The sequence below is a fragment of the Drosophila subobscura genome, chromosome O (assembly GCF_008121235.1).
Source record: "Drosophila subobscura isolate 14011-0131.10 chromosome O, UCBerk_Dsub_1.0, whole genome shotgun sequence".
Taxonomy (NCBI): domain Eukaryota; kingdom Metazoa; phylum Arthropoda; class Insecta; order Diptera; family Drosophilidae; genus Drosophila; species Drosophila subobscura.
The window spans coordinates 15,652,251-15,672,047 of NC_048533.1; the positions used below are offsets into that span (position 1 = coordinate 15,652,251).

The 19,797-nt window shown below is 44.4% G+C and overlaps 1 protein-coding gene across 3 annotated transcripts; it reads right to left on the bottom strand.

Annotated features, from left to right (window-relative positions):
- Positions 1 to 434: 434 nt before the first annotated feature.
- LOC117899425 lies at positions 435 to 18,256 on the bottom strand. 3 transcript variants are annotated; one of them, XM_034809421.1, is made up of 11 exons: positions 18,107 to 18,256; positions 16,327 to 16,511; positions 7,134 to 7,379; positions 3,760 to 3,866; positions 2,544 to 2,653; positions 2,396 to 2,474; positions 2,234 to 2,331; positions 1,963 to 2,154; positions 1,756 to 1,898; positions 1,545 to 1,690; positions 435 to 826 (listed from the first exon to the last, which is right to left on the bottom strand). In XM_034809421.1, exons 2-11 carry the CDS (start codon positions 16,411 to 16,413, stop codon positions 712 to 714), a joined length of 1,323 nt encoding a protein of 440 aa, XP_034665312.1. In that variant the 5' UTR covers positions 16,414 to 16,511; positions 18,107 to 18,256; the 3' UTR covers positions 435 to 711. The 3 variants fall into 3 exon arrangements, with proteins under 3 accessions (XP_034665312.1, XP_034665311.1, XP_034665313.1); XM_034809420.1 differs by having other exon boundaries at positions 7,119 to 7,379; XM_034809422.1 differs by having other exon boundaries at positions 435 to 1,690; positions 7,119 to 7,379.
- Positions 18,257 to 19,797: the final 1,541 nt, after the last annotated feature.

Sequence of the window (19,797 nt, forward strand, 5' to 3'; positions counted from 1 at the left end):
TTCAGTGTGTCGTTTAGCGGATGAATTATACGTAACACAGGTCTTTAAATGAGTGCCCAATCTATTGAACTTCAAATTTAACGAAATATTGTGGCTTCCAATTTAACATGAACATTTATCATAATGGTGTTCTGTTAGAGATTTTTGAAATTGTATACTCTCAGGGATCAGAGTCGGATTAATAGTCTCCAATAAAAGAAAGTTGTATGCCTTTCGTTTGTGTTTTTTTTTAGTTTTTATTAAATTAATTGCTTTAATTTTAAATTAATTACAATTCGTACGTTTAACGCGTGTTCCAAATGGGGTTGGTTGGTTGGGTTTACTTTTCTTAACATTTTAGACTATACTGTAGTTGTGTGTGTACTTTAAAATAAATTTGTCTGCTTCTGTTTATTTTTACAAGTAGTTGAAACATTTCGCTAACACACATTCGGTCGCACTTATGACAGACTAATGACTTATGTTAAGTAGTTGTATTATAATTAGGGCAAAGGGTACGTTCAGCGTTTCCTTTTAGTTTAGTATTTTACAGCGGCATCATCTCTATCGTTAGGAATTTGGAAAAACTTGTAGGGTGAAGAAGAATAATCTTATAATCTTGTAGTTATATACATTTGAGACGCAAGATAGAGGGGTGAGGGAGAGAATCTTAAGCTAGCTTACAGAACTACTTTCATTATGGTCGCGTTCCTATCAATTGGGTTTATCGGTTCAGATATTACTGGGCGGTCCCCGATGGGCGCGCTGTCCGTGTAACGTGGAGTGTCTAGAGCCGGGACGCGAGTGCACAATTGCATAATCGTTATCGTTATCGATTGGCATTGACCTTCGAAGTACGTTGGATAAGTTTGGATTTAATACAATACAATTCAATTGCATAGAGAAATACGAGTAGTAGCTCAAGAGAAATCTTCAAGACGGATTAGTTAGCAAACTCCTTGAAACTGACGGTTAGTTTTCGTACGACTACGAGTTTGAGTACGAGTACGAGTACTCGTATTGTTTTCGATCTATTGTTCTGGGTAAAAGTGGGAGCAGGAAACTTAGTTGGAGTGTTAGTTTATATCAAATGGAAGTTACTATCGGTTAATTACAGTTGCAATACTAGGCACGAAATGGTTTATCATTCTCTCTTTTGTTTTTGTTTTGGTTTTGACTTTGTTGCAGTTTTGTGAAGACACACAAGAGGCTGTGTTGTGATTTTTGTCTGGCTGTTGTTGGTTGGGGGTTGGTTTGCTGTCCAGAAGGGCGGGCACTTCAGCAGAGGTTAACGTTAACAAGAACAAGAGATACGAGTACGAGTACAAACGAAATACGATACATAGAGACGCAGATACAAGATACTTTTGTTGTAGGCATGCTGTTTGTTGTGTGGGTGTGTGTGTCTGTGTTTGTCTTGCTTGGGGGCTCCACAGCTACCGGAAAATAATTTGTGAGAGCAGAGCAGGTGTAGAGAATAGAGATGTTCGTGTGTATATGTATGCGTGTGTATCTGTGTGTTGGCTTTTGTGTGGCTTGTGGAGGCAGCTTAATATCTATCAGACCTATTTGAGTGTATCGTCGAGCCGCCGCTGGTGTAGCCCTTGTGCGCATCCCGACCATGCAGCGAATACCGGGAGCCATACTGACTGCCGTGCCAGCTGCGATACGGATCGTATTCCTCGATGATCGATGGCTCCTTCTCGATGATCTGCAACGTGCAAAATGTGTTCTATTAGCCAAGATTTATGTACACATAAAATGCGAAAAACTGACCTCTGTGTTGGCACAACTGCAGCTCATGGCCGTGCAGAGGAAGATGTTCATGAGCAGCATGATTAGGAATAGGACACCCAATGTAATGGTCAGCCAGAGCAACCAACTAGGTCGTATTCCATCCTCGCAGCTCGACGAGATTACTGTTCGCATATAGTAAATCAATGAATATCCATAAATCGCGATTCATTTGAAGCCTCTACTTACATCTAGCCTCTGCGGGATCCAGAACAAAGACTGTGGTGCCGGCCAGGCTGGAGCCCTCCTCATTTGGACCAAATTTCCTTGGTGTATTACCGCCCTTGGTGAAGCCAGCCAGGGCCACATCATTGCAATCATCGATCTCCACACATCGACCATAGCACTGGATCACATCGCACTGCAGATGCACCTCAGAGCCTGCCAGACACAACAAAAAGATAGAGAGAAAGTTAGCATCGAGTTGCTTCAACTGTTAAGTAGATCCAATGAGTCCTACCCTCAGGAAACTTGAACATCGAGGTGAGAGTCGCCTCGGCAGCTCTTCCATCCGCAGTGGGCACAAAGCGACTGATAATCGTGGCATCGTAGGGGCAGCTTTTGGGCAAATTCAAATCAGATACTAACTGTTTTCCAGACACTTTCTGAGCGAGCAACTTACCCGCTATCATCGGTGAGCTTGAGGGTTCGGTTCTTCTTGTCAAAAGCAAAGCAGTTGCCGACACGCAGGCCATAGGTATCTGGAAAAGGGGCATGGCAGAGCGTTAGTAGTTGGCTCGAGGGAGAGCACTAGAGAGAAAACAACCCACCATTTGGCTTGGAGAACTCGGCGCGTATCTTGTACTCATGCCCGTAGACCGTCTCACGCACCCGATGATCGTTCTCCAGAAACTTGAGCACCACATGGGCATTGTCATCGCTGCAATTAATTATATAGTTGGAGATGGTTTCTATTAGCTAACGGGAGGTCTGGGACTGCTCTATAATTAATGCTCTATGAGCCAGTGGCTAATTAAAAGCGCAGACCCAATAGAACCAAAAGCTCTGGGTCCGCTGCAGTTCAGTTGCAAATTCTGCAATGCTGCAATTATGCAACAATTGCCGGTCATTGCGCTATAGACGGTGGGCTTTGTGGGCCAAATATACACACAAACAAACACACAAATATATGAATTACATCTATAACTATTTGTTGTTTGCCTTGTACACGCTTTTGCACGATTTTTGTAAACAATTTCTTCGCTTTTGATTCATCGTAGTCGTACTCGTACTCGTATCACGAGCTTAACAGAGCGCAACGTTTTGGAAAAACCGTTTTTTATGCCATTTTTATATCCGACTTGAGCGGTGTATTTTCTATAGCTAAGCTGGCATTCCATTTCCATGAACACTTCTTCGAGAGAGACTTGCGTAAGTCGGAACAGAGGGGCAGCGAGTCATTGGCACTATGCAAATGAGGCAAGAGGCTCGAGATGGTAAATTAAATTGTTTCTCATTCACCTCCAGATGATTATCGGTGGCCCCTTGAGTCGTTTACCGTTAATTGAACTGCTGCTAAGTAAACAATAAAAATTTGTTTGGATTTGGAGGGAATTTCTGCGCGAAACTCTGCCCGAAAGCGGCAGAGATTGAGTGAAAGAGCCCCCCTATTGTGGGCAAGAGCTTAATGGCCTTGAGTTCTAATTCTACATATATAGAGAGGGAGAAATTTGAACAATGGCAAAGTGTTCGACGAAGAGCAACACCTACATACATATGTTCATATGTAGGTACAATCCCCCCACACTCTATGATCTATGGCCAGTCAGCACAATTTGCTGCGATGCATTGATTCCAGTTCATTTGTTGTATGCCGACTGGCAGAATGGCAGAGTTGTTGCTTGGCAATTGGCAAATCGGTGTGGAGAATGGAGAACTTGGAGCACTTTGGGCTGACGGAAGCCTGACCAAAAAATTACAGCCCAAGCGTTTGGAACTGCGATTTAAGTGCAATTGTCTAGACAGGTTGGGCATTCAAAAACTTACCGAGTGTAGCCAGATTTGCCACAGGTAATCACATAAAACTTATCGTCCGCCAATTCCAGAGTCTTGTGCACACGCACTGCCAGCTGGATGGATCGCTCCTCGGTGCGCTGTGGGGAGGGAAAGATTGGGGGAAAGGTCCATTTAATTGCCGGTTATTAAAAGCCGTTAATGTTGATTGGTTGGAAAGGCGAGCTAGGACCGAAATTTGTGCCCCACCATAAGAAAAAGAGAAACAGAAGAAACATAGAAGACTGCACCATGATCGTGGCTGCCTCATACTTGCACTTGTGGCATGTTAATTGTCACATGATGCAATCGCGCAACAAGGAAATGCAAAATGCCGCCAAGTGTGACGCATTTTCCACTTGTTTATTTTCTCCTTAGCATTTTCCACTCCAACTTTGTGGTCGCTCTCGCTCTCTCTCTTTCGTTTGTTGGTTTTCTTAGCTGCTTGTTGCTTGCTTTACTCTCCACTTAATGAGTGGCACTATCATTGGTTTGCAGTAATTATTTTCTATTCACTTTGAATATCATCCGAGGCTCAGCGATATGTGACTGTGACTGTGGAGATTCTCTCTGCGCTTGGGTGGTCAAGAAGTGATCTCCAGCGGTAATTGCTCTCTGGCCACACATGGATTTTGTAATATTTATTTGCACTTAAGATCGGCCTTGACCCGCAACCGAAATCGGATCTCATGTAACCCAACAGCTTTCCATAAAAAGATATTTTCTGTTGGCTCCAAAATACAGAAAAAAAAGTACAAGTTTCTTTGTCACTTCTGTGGCGGTTTACATAAGTTTTTCCACAGCACAACAGCTGGCTGTAAAACTGGTTTGCACATTGTCCAGTAAATAGATATAAGTAAATGGTTAAGTTTTTATATTTATTTATTATTTGTTTAATCGTTTTGTGTGGTGCGGAGCCCACGCCTTCTGGTGTTTACTGTATTAAATGTTGTCAGCTCATCTGGTGAATGATTTGGCTTGATTATTGTTTGTTGGATTTGCTTTATTGGTTATGGTTATGGCGTTGGATTGGCTTGGTTGAAGCAGTTAGCAAATAAACACAACATATCGAATCAGTTATAAATACCTCAAAGCAGCAGCAGCAGGAGCATCGCCAGCTGCTGCTGCTGCTGCTGCAATCACAACTCTCTTCAATGGAGGGGAACGCTAGGCTGTTGGCAGGTTGGCCAATGATGTCACAATCTGTTGGCCAACTCATGCATCACGCAGTTGCATGCCACGGCGGATGAGCTCATTATCAAGTTATTATTATCAAAAGCCGAGAAAATGGCAAAGTTGATTTTCCATATGCCCATTACCCGGGCTAAATGTGTTGAAATTGCTTGATGGCAAATTGCTCTGAGGTTCTTCTCTGTTCTGTCTGTCTGTCCCTGCCCACAGTCTCTCTGGCCATATTGCATTTGCAATTAACATTTAAATGTGTACATAATGGTGGCAGACAAAGAACCATAACAGCCATCATCAAATAATCGCTAACAATTTCTGTCTGCCTGCCTGCCTGCCAGCCCACTCGCCACGAAAATGGCAGAAATAATAGCAATAATAACGTTGCGTTGGTAATAAGAAATAGGTTCAAGTACGGCTCGAATTGTAGTCGGAGTCAGCCCACATCCAACAGCAACAACAATAACATCTTGAACTCTATGTAAAAATTGTTTCTGCGGCTTTGGCATCTTGGCCATTGTCAGCGCCAATTTCATGCTCTGGCAAGTATCTGCAGACCAGAGCGATGCCTCAACGAGAGAGAGAGTGGGAGGCAGGGAGACTGGGAGTGGATGGTGCTGCAGTCTGTGGCCAAGGTCAGACAAGGCTGAAGACTGCCGGCATTTCGAGAGCAATTAAAGGAAAAACGAAAATATTTGCAAAGAAATAGAATCAAAATTGCGCCGCAGCACAAAAAACATTCTTTTGACACAAATTCCACGCAGAGGCAGGCGGCAGGCGGCAGGCGGCCACAACAACGGCTTGGAATGCTGTCAAAGTCGAAGCGTGGAAAGCCGTGTCTGGGCATGTGAACTCACAACAGTCTCGCCCCAGTCGGAGTCTGAGTCTCAGCCTCAGATCTCAGAGGCACAGCCCCGACCTGTAGCTGGAACTAGACGCCGGCGCACGCTGCTAAGGCACTCCCAGAGAACTGGGCAAAAAGAAACATGCTCGATGCTTACGGATGCTTATGTACGTGAACATATAAAAATAAAATCCAAGCCGCGATAAGCGTGATTTAATTTTATGGGGGACCTCCCTTTTTTTTTTTTAGACAAACGGAAGGTGGGCCCTTGCCCAGGCCCAGGGAAGAAGATCCTGAATCTTCCCTCAGCATCGAGTGCGGGGCCCTACTTCTACGAGGCAGAGGCAGAAACGAAACAGAGAAAACAGAAATTGGGATCGGTCGGTGCGATTTGACATTGCAATTAATAATGTTGTATGTGCTTGTACTTATAAACATGATGCGGACTGCCCTGCCCCCCTGCCATCCGGGTGCCCTGCGGCTAATTTGCATTTCAACAAAGTGCATAGGGTGCGAGAGTACGAGTATTGCGAGCGTATCCACTGTATAGGATGACTATGGCTAATGCGATTTGCCTTTGTCTGGCATTGTCCGAGTGCGTGTAGCGCAGACCCACACGGAATTGCAGTCGTCGCCTGTCAACGCCTGTGATGCACGTAGGATTAAACTTGATTTTTATTGCCATCGTTACTATATAGACTGACGACTACGACTGCGGCCAGTCCACCACATCTTGGTACTGGCTTTTACTGCGGCCCTAGCCGATTTGCGTTGATTTGGGGCCAAGACTCAACTGCAAAGTCAAGACTCCGGTAGAGGCGGTCGCAAATTTATGCGCATGCGTGCCCTTTTTAGCCATACAAGGTCTCTGCTGCTCTTAGATTCTCTTTCATTCTCTCTCTCTCTTTTTGTCTCTCGTTAAAGTTAAAATTTGTTTGTTGCGCCTGCTTGAGAGGTTTTCCAGCTGTCTGCGATTGCCTAACAATTCACAGTTGGTGATTTTTTCTGTATGCCTGAATTTTTGGTGGTAATTTACAAATTATAGCCAATGGCTGACCAAACTAATTTGCCATTTAGCAGGCGCAAAGCAGCCAACGAAAGACTTAGGCAACGAACTTGCCAAGGAGGAAGTGCTTCGAGAGTTATAGAAAGGTATTTCACGGATGGACAATTACAGGGAAAAAACTGCTTAACTTCCTTTCTTTTCACTTTCTTATCAGTTGCTCAATTGATTGATTAGCTTAAACATCCCGATCTTTGTCTTCGATTGTGCCTGGTTTAGTGATTAATTTTGGTTAGGGAAGCGATGAACGGTTATGCTTACATTGCTTCCACTCACGTTGCTGACGAGAATGCCGCAGTAGTCGCTGGCTCCCTGTTTCGCCCAGAGGTTAAGGCTGAAGGCGACCGCATCGCTGCCATCGCCCATGGCCATGCAGGCCGGAGTGCGAAAGTCCCGGGCATGCACGGCGCCCGTGTAGCCGGAGTTCACCTTCACCTTGATGTTCATCGTGCCCGCCTTGCAAGTGGCCGTCACATGGGGCGCAAATTCGCTGGGAGACGACGCCGGTTCCTGTGTGGCAGCCTGTGTAATGGAAACAAAAGCGTAGAGATTTGGTTAGATTCTTTGGCTAATAATTTTGACCTGATTTCTGGACCCTGGGAACTAACGCACATGGTCCGAAAATTAACGCCAACTCATGGGACAAAATACACAACGAAAAAGCAGCAGAAAAGAGCAGAAAAAAGCCGAAACAGCAGCCCCAGCGAAAGAGGAAAATTCAAATTAATTTTAAAAGCTAAACCAAAGAGTCGGCCCGAGTCGCAATTAATTGCAAAAAGGCAAAGGCAACAGCAACAGCAAGAGCAACAGCTACAGCCCCAGAGATTGCTCAGAACTTTGGGCCAACAAAGCTGCCAATGTTCTGCACGTTTTGGGTCAGCACCGTTCCAGTCGCGCACTGTCAAAGGCATTTGGCTCTAAGATAATTTATTGGCATGCTCGACTTGGGCTGCTGTCGCTCTGTCGTGATAATTGAATTTGTGCTCCAGCTTTGGGGGCTAGCACAGAGCCACAGAACGTTAGGGAAACGGAGCTCGTGGTGACTGGGGAGACCGTGGACTGTAGGCGCTAGATAAGCAGCACAAAAGTTAAGTAAGTCATGTCATGACAATCGCAGAGAGACGCCGCCTTTGTGGTCCAGCCGTAGCACACAGCCACAACTGGCCCTCGGGCCCTGGCCAACTCACAGCCGAATCTCTATTGAGCCTGTCCCGGGCGAAAGGCGCAACTGTTCTCCGGCCTTTTTGATTTATATTTACTTTCGAAATGCTGCAGCCAATGTGCCCTTCGGCTCAGCTCAGCTCAGATCGGATCAGCCCAGCTCTGGGATCCGCTGAGGTATCGCAAAAAAAATATGAAATTTTGTTCAGTCATTAAAGCAATTAATTTTGCAGTCAATCCTTCGTTGGCTCGCTGGCTACTGCTACTGTGCGTCAAGTGAAATGCAGCCGGATGACCCAGTTCGATCCGTTGGCGCTGTCAGAGCCAGGCCAGAGCCAGGCCACAGTCAGCGACAGAGCCAAAAACATGTTGGCCAGTGTGCCACTTTCTATGGCAACTAGAACATCCACTTTGCATGCCATCAGCAATTTATTGTATCTCAATGCGCGGGCCACTTTGTGCCAAAGAAGAGACAATGAAAGGCCCGCGATGGCGGACAGGCCCATATCCAGCACCGATCAGGAGTTCAATGCGCCGAGCACACGTTCGAGGGTCACATGAGAGTCTGCCTGGGTCTGGCTTGGGCCCTGTGGCTGTGTCTCTGCCTCAGCTGCAGCTCCAGCTTCGATCCAACTCCCATGACAATTTGTCGCTCGGCAAAATGCAATTGTTTTGCATGGATTTTTGCCAACTGGAACTGCAACTGCAACTTCAGTCAATTAAAATACTTTTTGCATGCTCGTTTCACTATCGTTTCGAGCGGGAGGCGGCGGGAGGACTGCAAGCTGCGAGCTGCGGCGGCTTGTTAAAATAGCAAACAAAATTTTTAACAGCATTTGCCTTTTGTATTATGCAACACGCTCTGATTGTGTTTGTGTTTGGACTTTCCATGGTGGAAAATTTACAAACTAAAACCGAAACACACAATTAGACACTTACGCTGCCAGTCACGCCATGGCCAATGAGCCGCGTTCCGGCTGCGGCTGAGGCTCTGATTTTGATGGATTTCCCAAGAGCCTAAAGCCCCGCAGGACACTTGGGCTAATGTCTGCAAAGTATGCACCAGCGATTATTCAAAAATTCCTTTTCGACCGCATGTAAATCGTATCGAAAAATCGAAACGTAGGCCCCAAAGCCAGGCACAGCTGGAGAGCTGACTGCCAAGGATCATTAAGTGGGTCCAGAGCCATAGCCACAGACACAGACACAAGACGTGGCCGCTGCCGCTGATTTATATGGCTGCAAGGGGTCAGGCCATAAACCAAAAGTGTTCGGACCGCCGCATTTAGCCACTTTAACTATTAAACCAAGTGACGTGAGCAATTAGTACAGGAGAGTCAGCTCAGCTCATGGCCCGCTCCTTTCCACTCTGGTTGCTTTTTCGCAGCGGCAATTAGCCGCTTAAGAATGACAAAACTGCCGAGTTCATGTGAGAAATGGGGCTTACGGTGGAGCTGGAAAGGCACCGACACCAAAATGCTCTGCAGCACAACAAAAAATCAGACATTAAGGCATCGGATTTTATGGTTCTTTGGGGGTTTTGCCTCTCTATTTGGATGGAAATAACTTTAATGGTGGACTTTTATTGAATTTATCCAACGATTTTTATTACTTTTAAGTGGGGCATTAAAATGTTGCTGGAGCATAGCCATCCAAACATGAATTTTTGCTCTATGTATGAAAAACATTTATGGAACAGTTGGAAATCTTTCATATTTGTAGTTTGGACTCAATCAATAGGGCTGCAGATCGTCCTTTCTCAGGGCAATTAAATCACAAACGATTGTGATTTATGTGGACAACTAATTGAACTCAATTTACGTGGCTGGGTGTGTTTCTTTTATGCCCGTTTTTGGGCACAACTTCAACATTTCGCAAGAGTTGTGGCTTTTTTTATTGTCTTCTGTTTGGTTTGCTGTTTTTGTTTCTGTTTGCTTGCGATTTTAGTTGAGCGATACAATCGCCAAAAGACTTAGTGCAGCTGCGCATTCACGTAGCCGTTCGAACAGATTGGCGAACACACATATTCCGATCGCAGAGAGTCAAAAACATGTGCAACAAGCTCGGATTAGAAGCGAAAACAAAACTCGTGCATAACAAAAGGAAGGGGGTCTGTGTCTCTCTGTCTCTGAGTATGAGTCTGAGTCCGGGCTCTTAACATATTTCGCGTGCATTTGAATTTCCGCTATGTGGCGCTCGAGCAATAAAGCTCAGCTCAAAGTAAATTATAACATAAGGCCCGAGCCAAGCCTCGGTTCAAATCGGATCGGATCGGGGCCCCGGACTAAGCCCCAGCTGGCCCAGAGTCCAGCTCGGGCTTGGGTCGCTCCGACTGCGGCTGATTGCAAATTGTCACGGTATTTTCGCTGGCAGCGCATAAATTGCCGTTTAACTCGCATTACAGTCCACCTAGGTAGGAGCGGGCACCAAGAGACGCGTCCGTGGACATTGGGTATTTATGTTTAGTGCTGGCTTTTTTGGACAGAGCTTGAGCTTGAGTTGGAACTGATGCTGGGACTGGGACTGGGGCTGGGGCTGGGCAGGCGGCCGAGGCCTGGAACTGGCCAAAAGCTTAATGAAGCTGACAGAGGCGAAACTCGTTCCGAGCTTTGGCTGATTATATAATGCAGACAAGCGACCAACTGACAGCTGAAAGGGTTTCCTTACAGTTTTATCTACCCATCGTTTTCGGCTCGCCTAGCCTAGGGTTCAACGCCAAGCACAAGGAGAAATATTTTGGGAGAGGAAAGCAGATGAAAAGCAGTCGGCAATTAATGTCGCTGTGGCTTCAATTAAATTTCAATTGCCGGCGCGCTTTTCCATTGATGTTCTGACGCGCTAATTCCATGGCACGTCCCGGACTTGGGCTTAGACTGGGACTCCACCTGCGACTCCACCTCTGACTCTGCCAGTGGCTCTGCACGTTCTCGGGCGACGCGACCCGGACCCAGAGCCAGTGTTGGGACCCCCTTTCAGCACTTGCTGCTGCTGATGGTGAATGGGTCAATTCTTTGGCTCATAATGAAACGCTGTCGTACCACTAATATAATAATAAGCACTTGTCTGTCTCCCTCTCCCTGTCTGGCCTTTTGTTGGCCATGCCGAACAGCAATCAATAGAAAGAGCTTGGTAACTTCTTCAAAAAATGTCCGAACAACATTCCAATGGGGTTCTGGGCGACGAGACCTTTGCTGGTTATTTATGTACCTGATTAAACACCGTCGTTCGATGTCTGACTTCAATATGGAACCGTCTCGAGCCACAGTAGCTCCATGGCTCAATGCCATGTTTCGTTTTAATGGATTTTCTCCATATGCTGCCGGGGCAATTATGCTAAGTACTTTTTATTCTTGGCCTAAGCTGAGGCCCTACAAGGGCTGGCAATGTTTTGAGAGCTTTCTTTAAGTGAATTAGCCTCCTTTTAAGCCCAAAACTGAGTGAGTGCCGAAAGTTCTGGAATCAGTTCATAATCTTTAACATTTGTTTCCCTTTGTAGGAACCATTAATCAAAGGTTTGAATGGGAGAGCAGATGGAAATCAGTTGAGATTGAGGTGCAGGTTTTCTCTGAATCTTGATGGGATGGCGCCGCAATTTCAACTTTCGTTGTACCATTTTGGGGCCTCGATTTACGCCTGAGTCATCTTTTGGTTGATTGAAATAATAGCTTATCGTGATTTTGACTTGGCTCTAAACTTGTCACACTTTCTTTGACCATTGCCTTAATTGCTGTCAAATGTTGCCTCTTCTGCACGAAAAAGCCATTCGCAGAGTTTTCCCAGAAGCAGAAACCACACCGAAAGCCCTCAATTTGTGTGCAATTTTCATAAATGTGCACTTTCCATGCGCATCATTTTGCCTGGACAGAATCTGAAAGGAAATTCCGCCAAAGCACATACACAGCCAGATACACGAAAACAAAACATGGCCAAATGAAACTTTCTGGGCATAAAGCCTCAATGACAGTCGGCAGGCAGCGTGCACTGGCAACTCTGCTGCTGGCAACAGAACAGGGAAATGGTTTTTCCCATTAGTTTCAAATAAAACCTACTTTTACCGCTGAGGCCGAAGCTGGAGCATAGCCAAACAAAGGTAGAAACAATTGCTAAAGTGTTTTTGTTGCTGCTCTTTCGCTGGGAGCGAGTCGGTGAGTGACAGGCCGACCGCCTGGTTGAGAGGAGCTCCACAGAGCCACAGTCAGCGGCAAGCAGCGCAAAACCAGACCACATTGGAGTGGGATTGCAATGTGAACAATGCAAGTTAATCAAATAATGAAATGTGCTAACCGACCCAGAGGCAGCCCAAGTCAAACAAAAGAAAGAACTTTCTCCATGCTGGTGGCAGCTGGCTGCTGGGTGGTGGCAGTGTCTACCACTGATGACCCAATATGCCAAACACTTTTGCATAAATTTTAATGGATTTCACGCTACAATTCATCCGCACAGCATTCGCATTGGGCGAAATAATTTGCACTGCAAAATCAACGCGGCGTTAAATTGCGTCAGCTCAGAGTGGCTAAAATTGTTTTTATTTTACAGACGGAAATGTAAACATACCTATACATAGGTAGTTGACATGAATATAGACCACTTTTCGTGGTCAGTTGTTTTTTGTAGAAATTGACATAAACACAAAACTTTGCGGGCCATTTCCTTTCGGCACTCCCTGCGTAAAAATGAGAGAATTATGATCAGAATCTAACTGCGACTGCCACACTCAATCTAATGGCAGCAGACTCCAGCTACAGCTTCGACTGTGACTCAGTCTCTATCTATGTCTGTAGAACGGCAATGGCAAGCAACGGCTTCCTGTCCAGACACAGATACTACTAACCCACTGCTGGCTGAGGTTGCGTGCAGTGACCAAACTGGTTGCCCCTCTTCTAATTGCCCCAGTCGTGGCTGCGCTCCGAGTATGACAACCAAGCCATTCGGGGACCAACTTCCAGATCCAGGACCAGCTACCAACTGCGGGCAGTTCAGTCCATTGCATCCGATACTTGTGGTCAATATGTAAGGGGTTTGGTCTTGGTCTTGGACTCCAGTGTGGTCATATTTTCTGTTAATTAGAGCATAATGGCTTATGCTTAAGCCGGCGGATATTCATTGGCATGCTGCGGTTATCAGCTGCAGACAAAAAATGTATCTGCTGATAGCTCTCCAGGGGAGCGAAGCTCGGCCAACTGTATCTGCCACAAACCGTTAGCCCTCCGCACACTCGTCGAGAGGGAAACAAAAAACTAAATACGGAATAATAAAACAAGAACACAACCCAAAGAATTTCATTGAAATGGTGGCCCAGGCAATCAGCAAGTTTGTTGTCCAAGTCTTTTGTCTAGCAGCTGCTTTTTCTTCCCTTCCCTACTTTACGGCTGCTACCGCTGCCTCACGCTGCCTCATCTCGGGTTCTAAGAAAAAAACACATGTGCGACTAAGGCACAGTAAACAATGAATCATATTTTTGAGCACATTCATATGCGTATCAAAGGTTTTATTGCCTGCAGGCCACCGCATCAGTGGATCATCAGAGCAGGGGGCAATGGCAATACGGAAGGGGCAAGTCTTGTGTGGGGCACTTCAATTGGCTTTGGCAGCGGTTGTGAAGCACGTGCTTGTCAGTCAAGAATGGGTTTTGCGGTTTGGTTTTCATACACTACAGAAATACTGGGTAGATAGGTGGATGGCTCAAGTTGCTCTTAAATTCTAACCACCTGTCCTTAATATCATTTCCATTGCTTAGTAGATTTTTAATTATTTTATTTTCCATAAAATTCTACTAACCAAAAACTATAAAAATGCATAAATATTCAAATTATTTCTTTTGTGCAACGAAGATTAAAAATATTTCTCAACCAGAGTATATGGGGCTTCTGTATTTTAAAAATTGTGTCTTTTGGCCGGCTTTTTTTTAACTTCAACAGTTTAAGCCGCAGGCCAACACGGACTACCTGCGGTCACATTCAACGCGTCACTTTCTGCCCAAATACCCGAGATACATTCTGTTCTGTTCGTTTTTTACTTGTGTGCTTTATATAAAATGAAACGTAAATCGCTGTTTGGCTTGGTTGGTGGGTTGTTCTCGCTGGCAATCGCTGTCTTATATGGCTGCTGGCAGTCCAAAGCCATGACGACATGGCCCATACAAAGAGACTTGTTCAGTATACAAACTCCTACCAATACATGCTCGTATGTACATATATTGCCATATATTCATATTGTATTGGATTTGGATGGCATCGAGAGAATTAGCATATTTCAACTCATTTTCTGTTTGTGTGCGTTGACATTGAAACTGATTTTAATGGCCCGTAACAACAACAACAACAGCCACATACACATGGCCATGGCAGTAACAACAATAAAATTATCACCAAGTACACGCACTCACTAATATGCAATCCAATATTTAGCCACGAGAAAAAGGCGTCAATTAAAATGAGTTATTCGTCGGCTAATTTTGGGCATCTCTATGTCAAGTCAAGTGTGTGTCGAGCATATTAATGGGCAAAGCATATGGGAAAAGCATATCAAGTTGTTGGCTTCTTGGCTTTTGGGCGAACAACCTTTTTGGGGTAGGAGAAGACATGACGAAAAAGGCGCAAGTTCATTTATTGTTTAATGAGTGTGAAAAGCGGACCGTGTGGAAGCGGCCAACGACTCAGCAAGCAGCTAGCAGCATCAAAAGTACCGTAAGCACAGCCAAGTTTCAATTTTAACAGATACTTAACACGCACCCATACAGAGAGATTTACTTTCGCATGGGTGGTTCATTTACGTGTATTTCTGTCTGCCTTTAGGGACACTGCAGACGGGCAGACTTATATCATCATCATTGCCATCATCATTATCATGCCAGAAACCATCATCTACAGCGCCAAGACTGCGTTTTGTTTGCCGTTGCTTTTATGCTTCAAGGTTTTGTGAGTTTTGCATTAACCGAAAAGCCAACTAAGATGCCTAAGTAGTTGTGGTTTCTGTTTGAAGTGTTTGAGTCTGTCTGGGGACACAGCGCGTTGTAGGCCGAGTGCTTTTGCCAAGCCCAAAGAGCGTATTTTTACGCCTACACCCCAGCCCCGGCATTTTTTATGATGTCATTCGCATTCGGCCGCTGACTCTAAGGAATAGTTCAACACACCCGTTATCATTTGGAAGGGGATACAAAATATATCAGGGGGCGTTTTATTGATGTTTGAAATGCAAAGTGTAAAGAAATCAATTAGGCCAAACATAAATGATAATCAAAGTGGCTTATTGAAAGGTTTTTAGTGCTCTAAAAATGGATAAAGGGGATTCTGAGGGTACCACTATAATTGAGTGTTTGGAACTAATTGTATACGACATAGCCGTGAGGGAAGGAAAAGGAGAGGAAAGTCCGAAAACTTCATAAGAAAGAAGAGTTTTTCGTTATATTCTTTCAGCATAGGCATTAAAAGGTTGCTCTTGAAAGTGCTCAGGCAATCATAAGGTCACTGACATAATATTCATGTCCATTTTGTATTCATGCGAACAATTCTCAGCAGATTTTATAGGCAAAAACTTTATAGACAACTCCTCATACGGGTTTTCCAATATATGTAATTACAATTAATAGTTTCGCAATGAAACTTTCTTTTGTACTCTAGAAAATGATATATGATTTGTAGTTCCCCCCAAGTGCGAGTTATGGTAAGGCCCCAATACACCACAATCTAGACTTGAACCAATTTCAATTGATGCCAAGCCCTGAAAAGCAGTCAGGGCCTGCTCTCACTCTGATGGATTTGTGCCATTTAATAGGAAAACTGAAATCAAAGCAAACCAAATCAAAACTGAAACCAAAACCGAAACCGAAAAGCATTCCTGAAGCGCTCACGAACAATGGACCAAGTTAGGGAGTTGGGGGCACATAGTACAGAGTTGGGTAAAAGTTAAGATATCGGTCAGTGGCACATTCGGTGTGGCAGCAGAACTGAGGGCCAAGTGAACCACTAAGACTGCTGCCGCTGCCCGCTGAGTTATAGTTATGGCGATGGCGATGGCGATGGCAATTGCTATTGATAAACTGGCCCAGCTGCAGTCATTGTGGAGTTCATTAATTTGTCTGCCCTGGAAAATTGCCGTGGAAAATTCACAGAGCCGAACCAAGTCGCCATGAAAGTGGGGAAGGCAAAGAAGCAGAGATAGAGAAAGAGAGATACCGAGGGCCCGTAGTTAACCTCGTTTTCATGGCTGGCCCCCGAGAACATTATTGTATGCAAATGAAAAGTGAAATGTCCAGAAAGTGGTCTAATTATCTTTCACTTGGTTGTACGTAGTAGTTGGATACACTTACCTGTCCAGCCAGCAGTAGGATCAGGGGCAGGAGCAGCAGCGTTGAGGCAGTGAGGCCAGGCCCAACATTTTTAGGCCTTTGTATCATCGTGAACGTGTGTCTCGATGCGTTCGTTCCCTCAGTCTTTTGTTTGAACAGCAACAGGAGGAGTGGGAGTTGCGGCGTCACTATATCCTTTTGGGTAACTGCAAAAACCCACTCGTTTAGCATCTAATTGAGCAATTGTGCAAATTGTTTTGCTTTGATTGTGGCTAATTTCATGCGGATCACGCTCAACTCAGGCAGCAGCTGCATTCCAACAAAAGTTACTTTTAAATTACTCATCCAGCGATGAGCATGAGTCAACGTAACTTTAGAGAACAATTATTAAATTGAACCGAACTGAAAACTGAGCTGTATACGAAGCTAACCCCAACTATTTCACTGCGGCTGCGGTTTATCAGCTCGTTTTCATCTCCCCGCGGCTGCATTTTCAAGATGATTTCGAGATTTTTTGTGGCTTTCGGGGCATAACTTTCTAGGGAAGTTTAAGTACGGAAACGTGACACAAGTGCATCAGTTTTCTAATCTTTTAATATGCTCTCTCTATCTGGAGGAGTTTCCCCTGCCCAAAAGGGCCCAAACGCGTCCACTTCTCACGTACTCTGATTTCGTTATCAAGTTAAGACGACCCCGACCCCATCGATCTGTGTCTAATAAGCTCTCAGATGAAGCTGCATGCCGCTAGTTTACTTGGAAAAAGGTTTCGCAAATGGTTTCAAATGAAACAATGAGTCGGAATGCTGAAAACAAGTTTGTGCGAAATGTATATTTGTGCGGCCGGGCAAAAAGCAAACACTGACATAGCTGAGAGGAGAGCAGATTGGAGCTCTGGCTGGCCCTGGCTTACGTCATGGTGCTCGAAAATGACAAAAAAGCAATGTCCATAGGCTAACAATTATTTAAATGTGACATTTTGTGACATTTATGCGTAAAGTGATTTAGATTTGCCGTCGATATAGATTCCAAAATGTTTAATGTGTGGAAAGGAGTCTATGTTTTACTTTAATTTCCATGTTTCTACTGACCAAAGTTATTTATTACCCACACATGTGATTTACGACGCTTTTCTAACAACAAACTCGAGCGGAAATGGCCAACACACACCCACGCCACACACACCACACACCACACACACACGAACACCTGGTCACACTCAAACACACATTTGGCCTTTACTATTCTCAAAATAACTCATAAATTAAAACATTTTTTATGCAACCTCAGCCACAATGTGCAATACTCGCTTCCAAGCTAAAGCTTTACAGCAAAAACTTCGTCATTTTAGTTTAATAAAAAAACAAACGAACTTAAGCTAGGCAGAGCACTTGCAATTAAGAGAGAGAGAGATAACAGAAGAGAGCCGTCTTAAGAGAGGAAACAAAGCTGCAAGTTTCTCGCAGTTTCGTGCAAATTCGCTGGCGCTCTAAAATTATTCCATTTAAAGTTCAACTACAGAAATATTCAGGAAACAAAACCGCACATGAAATTATCCATAATCAGAAACAATTTTATATTATTTAACATGTATATTTTATATATTTATTTGGGTTCACTTTAGAGGTTTTTGTGCTCTGCGGATGGCAGCTTCAGTTTTTTGCTGCTCTTTTTAGGTGAGCGACGTAGACACGTGAAAACAAGTTTTATGCAACAGCTTATTGTTTACTTATTGTGGGGGCTTTTTGTTTGTTGCTCAGTTCATTTTGTTAACTAATGTTTTGGGTTTATAATTCCCTAATACCTCTACTACACTTTGAACACTGTTGTGCGGGAAACTATAAAACGCGTAAACTGGAAGAACTCTGAATGAAATTCACTGCTTTATGTTCCGCTTGACACGTTGGACTCGACTGAACGGTTCGAGAGTTTGTTGGCAACTGATTCGAGCAGACGGAAATAGGCAACGTGCTGGCTCTAAGCCAAGCTTTGCTGCTCTTTAGCTTCGTTTTCAGCTCCGCTGCTTCGCTGTTTTGTTTTCTTTTTTTTCCTCCGTTTCGTCGCTCTTTCTCTCATTCTTTTTGGTCACATCTTCCGTTTGTTTTTGCCGTTTCTGCTGTGTGTCTGTTTGTTCCCATGGTGGTTGGATGGTGGTGCCGGATCACTGGAAAATGATTTTCAAACTGCAGCTTTGCCGCCCAAAGCAACAGCTCGTCTGGCATGACCCCTTTTTATCACTGTGCGCTGATAAAAATAAAGCCATGTGCGTGTGTATCTGTGTGTGTGTGTGTGGTGGTTGTTGGCATTTGTAGCGTAACGCAGACTTCAATGAATCGATACGCCCGTGTGAATCTCCAACCGACTCATGCGCAGTAGCTCCACAGGGGATGGCACTTCTCTCGGAGAGCGGACAGTGTTGGTAAACTGCTTAGATATAACGGTAAATATTTATATTTCTTTGATATTATTTACTAAAAGTGGATAAATAAATAATATCTGATGTTTTGTGGATATTATTATTCAATTCCGATTTTGGTTTCGCATTTTTTAAAGTAACAATTAAGTGTAATTTTTTACGTTGTGTATAGATTACTCTCTCACTCTCTTGCTCTCTCTATTCCTGCTCTCTCTGTCTTTACACTCATTTTCCGTTTGGTGGGAAATTCTTATACAAAAACCAAATTCGCTGCTCAGTGAAAATTTCATCACCGTCGTCGACAGTTCAGTCAAAGCAATTTGCTCTGTAAATTCCAAAGCACAGTCTTGCCTTTAAAATTTGCCTAAAATATCTCTTTTGTGTTCACTTTTGATCTATCCCCAAACAGCATTAAAGTTCATTCACAACTTGACTGAGATTCTCGCGCATCGCATACCGAAATCGTGGGCAGGAAAATTCAATTGGAGTTCTTGATTTGGTAAAATGTGCAACTCAAACTCGAAAGAACTGCCAAAAAATCGAAACACGGCTAAAGAAAAATACTTGTAAAAAATTTCTGTATCAGCCAGTCAGCGTTGTTTGTTCGGAGTATCTGTGTGTGTGTGCGTGTGTATTTCTGTGTGTATTTGTGTGTGCATTTGTATATGTGGCTGTGTGTGTACGTGATAAGCGTAGACAGACGCCGTAACAACAAAACGGGGACCCCCAGCCCGGGGCCCAGAGGATAGATAGAAGAGGCAACATAGCTTTATTGAATTACAAGTAAAACAAAGAGAGAGAGCGGGCTGAAGCGACTAAGTCGGCGATTAAAGCGTGCTGTGGAGTGCCGGGGGATGAGGAAGGAGGGAAGATACGCAACCTGCTAACCCACAAACCCACTGCCAGCGGGGGTGCCACTGGGTGGTTTTAATATTGCTAATTGTTTGCAAAAAGAAATGATATCCTAGCTATACATAGAAGCAACCCTATCCATGAGAACAATTTGCCACTGACCGCCCTGACGTATGCAAGGGAAACATGTTTGGTGTTTTCCGGTGATCCGTTTGGGGAAGCGACAA

Excerpts from the sequence above, each read along its gene's own strand:
- LOC117899425 (XM_034809420.1), bottom strand. The coding sequence starts at position 16,413 with ATGATACAAAGGCCTAAAAATGTTGGGCCTGGCCTCACTGCCTCAACG. Across the intron at positions 2,332-2,395 it reads AAGCTCACCGATGATAGCGG|CTGCCCCTACGATGCCACGA; the intron begins GTAAGTTGCTCG and ends TTTGCCCAAAAG. Across the intron at positions 1,691-1,755 it reads GCAGTTGTGCCAACACAGAG|ATCATCGAGAAGGAGCCATC; the intron begins GTCAGTTTTTCG and ends TGCACGTTGCAG.